We start from the raw sequence: 6,000 nt of genomic DNA, 5'->3' as shown, positions 1-6,000 counted from the left end.
GACTGATGTTGTACATTTTGCAAAAATATTAATAAAATCTTAATTTATTAAAAAAATCCATGTTTGCAAAAAAGCATCTACCTACCTAAGTTTTCATTGCAAGTAAACAAATAACAGACCCATGAACATTTGCATTTGACAGTCTAGATGTAAAGATCAATTAGGGGAAAAGAGAAGTAAATATGCTGAGAAATCACTAAAATACTCCACATTTTTCATCAGAATATAGATTATAATATCAATTCTAATATCTTCTGATTGGTTTCTACTGTATCTTATAAAAGGTTGAGCCTTGATCGATGAGCCTTGACCGAATGTTGAGGCCAACTTCTCAGCATCCTCATCTTACAAGGTTTTGACTTTGATGGAGGCGTTTGATCCGAGGGAGAAGAGACGTTGGCGCTCCTTAAAGGTGAGATTCTCAGGTGCTGCATCACCTCTGAAGGTGTTCTCTTCCTGGCCTCTGCAACCAATCAATAACCCACACATATGGATGTAATTGAGAAGATCAATACCTATAGGTTAACTATACTGTATATCATGGTCTGTTATACATCATGATCCATTACTTTCAGAACAAATTATGTAATTTAACTTTTGGTTTAACCAGGGCCATTGTTGGGGGGAAAACTGTTTTTGTGGGATACAAATGTACATTCAAATGAAGTTGAAACTTACTCTTTCGACCACTTTTTATCAAAGTTCTCGTTGAGTTCATTCGACTCTTGAACATTTCCTCCTGTTGACGTGTCCCTATCTTCATCATCATCATCATCATCATCATTGTCTCCATTCTGTTGGAACTCCTGCAGTCTCTGTTGAAATTGCCACTCCAGGTTGAGTCTACGGAGCCTGTCGGTCTCCTCTGGTGTGAGCTGGGCTTTAGCCTGCAGATCCTGGACCTCCTGTTCCAACAGGTCGACCACCTAGATCAAGGAACAGACGGCAAAAATACACATTTCCATGTAAGAACAGACAGCAACAAACACATTTCAATTTTGATGGACAATACGTTATGTTATTCTCCATTTGCATGGAAATTCATTTTGTGAGGTCAGTAACACATCAAAAACACAAAATACACAAAATCAATACAATACAACACAATACTGTACAGTATAATACAGTAGACACACTTCAAATAAAGTTGTTAATTATTATTATGTTACCTGTAGTCTCTGCTGCTTCTGCTGCTTCTCCCGTGCATCCCTCTTCCATGGGTCTGGAGACAGACCATTTTTGCCTTCTGATGGTGGCTCTTTATTCATGGTGAAGTATTGGTCCTGATTTCGACATTCGGCATTAATTGTGTATTTTATACAGGAAGTGTATACTATTTATTTGTACATTCATTATTCATACATGCATTTGAGTTTTCACTGTTATGTGTATTAAACAGTTGAATTTTGACTACAAATAAATTCTGTACCTGATGTCCTGGGGTGGCCCCTGGTTGTGGTTTAGCTGGAGGTCTCTGGAGGGATGTGTCTTTTGACTGGGTTGGGAACAGTTGGGACTTCGCTGGTTGCACCCTGCTCGGGGCTTGTTGTTGTTGGGTCTTCGGTGATGATGAGAGTGAGGGCTGAGGTTGTCTCATGGACACAGAGGATGGAGGAGGACATGTAGCATCGCGATGCTGGGCTGGCAGTTGAGAATGAAACCCCTGTTTTTGATTGCTGAGGAGGGCTTGCCCCTGGCCATAACCCTCAGGGATTTGGTTCAACTTCACGGGCAGTAAAGTTGGAGTTTGTTGGAAGGTGGTCATTGGAGTGCGTGGCTGGGTGTTGGAAAGCCGTGTAGCAGGGATGTCTATGCGTATTGGCTGGATGGCAGACGAAGGGTTGTGTGACGTAGGGGTTCTCCAGTAGCCAGACCCTGTGTTGCGGCTGCTCTGTTGGGTCATAGTGGAGAGGCTGACAGTATGGTTGTAATGTATGTGGTGGGTAGAGATATTAGGCTTCATAGGAAAAGAGGAGTAGTAGCTCTCCTGCTGGTTCTGGTTCCATGCATTATGTATATTGTCCACTAGGGGGCGATCATTCTCCATGCACAGGTTCTCCTGTGAAAGGGCCTGCCGCTATGGAAGGGAAATATTCAATTATTTTTCTGTTGGCATTTAAGTTGATTAAGTGTAAGTGTAACAATTGCATATATGAAATGGTCCATTCTTTAAATAGTTGGTTTAAGATAATGGGGGTTGTACTGCTTTATAAAGGATAAGATGTTGCTACTCATACCATCAATGTCCTCTTGTTGGAGATCTGTCCATCTAGATTAAACGAGACTCTGGGCCCCTGAGGTGGGAGTTCAAAGGCTACGGTCTTCTTGTCCTCAGATCTAGGGGCTGGTAGGGTCAGGTATTCCCTGTGGTACATCTGAGGGGGAACATTAAGAAGGTGACTGCGTTTTTATACCATTACAGATTCAATGTAGACAGACACACTAAGCCAGTACAAGTATTAACCCGCTGTTTAAGCATTTTTGGGTCCTTGAAAAGCACTATATAAAACCCATGTATTTTTGTAAGTTACTTACATCAGAGCACAGAAGGTTGCTGGTGGAGACTGCAGTGATTTTACCGTCTGTTGGGATGACAGGATCAACTGGTTCTACTTCTGGGCCTAGAACAAGCGAGGAAAGAAAGAAAATGACAGAACTGCCCTGAAACATCTTTAAAAATAGTTTTTCACACTACTCCCACATGAAGAAATACTATAGTATATTATGCTATAAAAACTATACAATCTTAGAAAAAAAGGTGCTGTCTAGAACCTAAAAGGGTTCTTCGGCTGTCCCCATAGGAGAACCCTTTGAAGAACCCTTTTTGGTTCCACTTAGAAACCTTTTGGTGTAAGGTAGAACCCTACAGCCGAAGAACCCTTTTGGAACCCTTTTATCTAAGAGTGTAGTATTCACTGTAGTGTTTCTACAGACTAAGGTCTGCACAAACACTGCAGTGAATGCCGTAGTATGTACTGTAGAATACTGTAGCGGACATTACTGTAGTGTTTACTATAGCATTTTTGTTTTATTATCTTTGACATACAGTGGCTTGTGAAAGTATTCACCCCCCTTGGCATTTTTCCTATTTTGTTGCCTTACAACCTGGAATTCAAATTGATTTTTTGGGGGTTTGTATCATTTGATTTACACAACATGCCTACCACTTTGAAGATGCAAAATAATTTGAAGATCCAAATTCAATACTTTGTAAAGCCACCATTTGCAGCAATTACAGCTGCAAGTCTCTTGAGGGATGTCTCTATAAGCTTGGCACATCTAGCCACTGGGATTTTTGCCCATTCTTCAAGACAAAACTGCTCCAGCTCCTTCAAGTTGGATGGGTTCCGCTGGTGTACAGCAACCTTTAAGTCACACCACAGATTCTCAATTGGATTGAGGTCTGGGCTTTGATAAGGCCATTCCAAGACATTTAAATGTTATGTTTCCCCTTAAACCACTCAAGTGTTGCTTTAGCAGTATGCTTAGGGTCATTGTCCTGCTGGAAGGTGAACCTCTGTCCCAGTCTCAAATCTCTGGAAGACTGAAACAGGTTTCCCTCAAGAATGTCCCTGTATTTAGCGCCATCCATCATTCCTTCAATTCTGACCAGTTTCCCAGTCCCTGCCGATGAAAAACATCCCCACAGCATGATGCTGCCACCACCATGCTACACTGTGGGGATGGTGTTCTCGGGGTGATGAGAGGTGTTGGGTTTGCGCCAGACATAGCGTTTTCCTTGATGGCCAAAAAGCTCAATTTTAGTCTCATCTGACCAGAGTACCTTCTTCCATATGTTTGGGGAGTCTCCCACATGCCTTTTGGCGAACACCAAACGCGTTTGCTTATTTTCTTCTTTAAGAAATGGCATTTTTTCTGGCCACTCGTCCGTAAAGCCCAGCTCTGTAGAGTGTACGGCTTAAAGTGGTCCTATGGACAGATACTCCAATCTCGGCTGTGGAACTTTGCAGCTCCTTCAGGGTTATCTTTGGTCTCTTTGTTGTGTCTCTGATTAATACACTCCTTGCCTGGTCTAAGTTTTGGTGGGTGGCACTCTCTTGGCAGGTTTGTTGTGGTGCCCTATTCTTTCCATTTTTTTATAATGGATTTAATGGTGCTCCGTGGGATGTTCAAAGTTTCTGATATTTTTTTAAAACCCAACCCTGATCTGTACTTCTCCACAAATTTGTCCCTGACCTGTTTGGAGAGCTCCTTGGTCTTCATGGTGCCGCCTGTGTCACGGTTTCGGCCGAGGCTGCCTCTCTCCCTTGTTCGGGCAGGTTTCGGCGTTCGTCGTCTCCGGAATTCTAGCTGCCACCGTTGTATGTTCCATGTTTCCTGTTTGATTAGTTTTGTCTGTTAGCCACACCTGTCTTGTGTTATGTCTCATTAAGCACCCTATTTAGTTTCCTTGTTGTTAGTGTAGTGTTGTGTGTAATTGTTTCGTGTCAGGTGTTTGTGCGTTACCCGTGTTTCGGTACGCCAGTAACGATTAGCTTCCTCCTCGGTTGAGGAGAGTTTTTGCGCCCTGTGTTTGTGCGCTCGTGTTTGACGCCTGTGTGCGTCTGTTTGGCCTCAGGCCGTTTTTGGATTATTTTGCTCTCTAGTAAAGTCTTGTTGGACTGTACATCTGCTTCTGCGCCTGATTCCACACCACACCATTTAAACATCGTGACAGCCTGCTTGGTGGTGCCCCTTGCTTAGTGGTGTTGCAGACTCTGGGGCCTTTCAGAACAGGTGTATATATACTGAGATCATGTGACAGATCATGTGACACTTAGACTGCACACAGGTGGACTTTATTTAACTAATTATGTGACTTCTGAAGGTAATTGGTTGTACCAGATCTTATTTAGGGGCTTCATAGCAAAGGGGGTGAATACATATGCACGCATACATATGTATACATGATTTATGCATAGTCACTTTAACTCTACCCACATGTACAGTGGGGGAAAAAAGTATTTAGTCAGCCACCAATTGTGCAAGTTCTCACTTAAAAAGATGAGAGAGGCCTGTAATTTTCATCATAGGGACACATCAACTATGACAGACAAATTGAGATTTTTTTTCTCCAAAAATTCACATTGTAGGATTTTTAATGAATTTATTTGCAAATTATGGTGGAAAATAAGTATTTGGTCACCTACAAACAAGCAAGATTTCTGGCTCTCACAGACCTGTAACTTCTTCTTTAAGAGGCTCCTCTGTCATCCACTCGTTACCTGTATTAATGGCACCTGTTTGAACTTGTTATCAGTATAAAAGACACCTGTCCACAACCTCAAACAGTCACACTCCAAACTCCACTATGGCCAAGACCAAAGAGCTGTCAAAGGACACCAGAAACAAAATTGTAGACCTGCACCAGGCTGGGAAGACTGAAACTGCAATAGGTAAGCAGCTTGGTTTGAAGAAATCAACTGTGGGAGCAATTATTAGGAAATGGAAGACATACAAGACCACTGATAATCTCCCTCGATCTGGGGCTCCACGCAAGATCTCACCCCGTGGGGTCAAAATGATCACAAGAACGGTGAGCAAAAATCCCAGAACCACACGGGGGGACCTAGTGAATGACCTGCAGAGAGCTGGGACCAAAGTAACAAAGCCTACCATCAGTAACACACTACGCCGCCAGGGACTCAAATCCTGCAGTGCCAGACGTGTCCCCCTGCTTAAGCCAGTACATGTCCAGGCCCGTCTGAAGTTTGCTAGAGTGCATTTGGATGATCCAGAAGAGGATTGGGAGAATGTCATATGGTCAGATGAAACCAAAATATAACTTTTTGGTAAAAACTCAACTCGTCGTGTTTGGAGGACAAAGAATGCTGAGTTGCATCCAAAGAACACCATACCTACTGTGAAGCATGGGGGTGGAAACATCATGCTATGGGGCTGTTTATCTGCAAAGGGACCAGGACGACTGATCCGTGTAAAGGAAAGAATGAATGGGGCCATGTATCGTGAGATTTTGAGTGAAAACCTCCTTCCATCAGC

The 6,000-nt window shown here is 42.8% G+C and overlaps 1 protein-coding gene across 1 annotated transcript in view; it reads right to left on the bottom strand.

The window, feature by feature from the left end:
• Positions 1-345: 345 nt before the first annotated feature.
• Positions 346-6,000, bottom strand: part of LOC311145502 (afadin-like) — a gene marked incomplete at both ends in the record, with an annotated part of 47,957 nt that continues 42,302 nt past the window's right edge. Inside the window, 6 exons of the mRNA XM_084181756.1 lie at positions 346-463; positions 679-926; positions 1,170-1,283; positions 1,430-2,077; positions 2,238-2,375; positions 2,536-2,621. Of these exons, the coding sequence (XP_084037882.1) occupies positions 346-463; positions 679-926; positions 1,170-1,283; positions 1,430-2,077; positions 2,238-2,375; positions 2,536-2,621 (1,352 nt within the window). The remainder of the gene's footprint in view (positions 464-678; positions 927-1,169; positions 1,284-1,429; positions 2,078-2,237; positions 2,376-2,535; positions 2,622-6,000) is intronic.

This window comes from Coregonus lavaretus (genome assembly GCF_964263955.1).
Source record: "Coregonus lavaretus genome assembly, chromosome: 18".
NCBI classification, from domain to species: domain Eukaryota; kingdom Metazoa; phylum Chordata; class Actinopteri; order Salmoniformes; family Salmonidae; genus Coregonus; species Coregonus lavaretus.
Note: the sequence above shows the minus strand (reverse complement) of the source record. Positions and strands in the feature narration are given on the sequence as shown.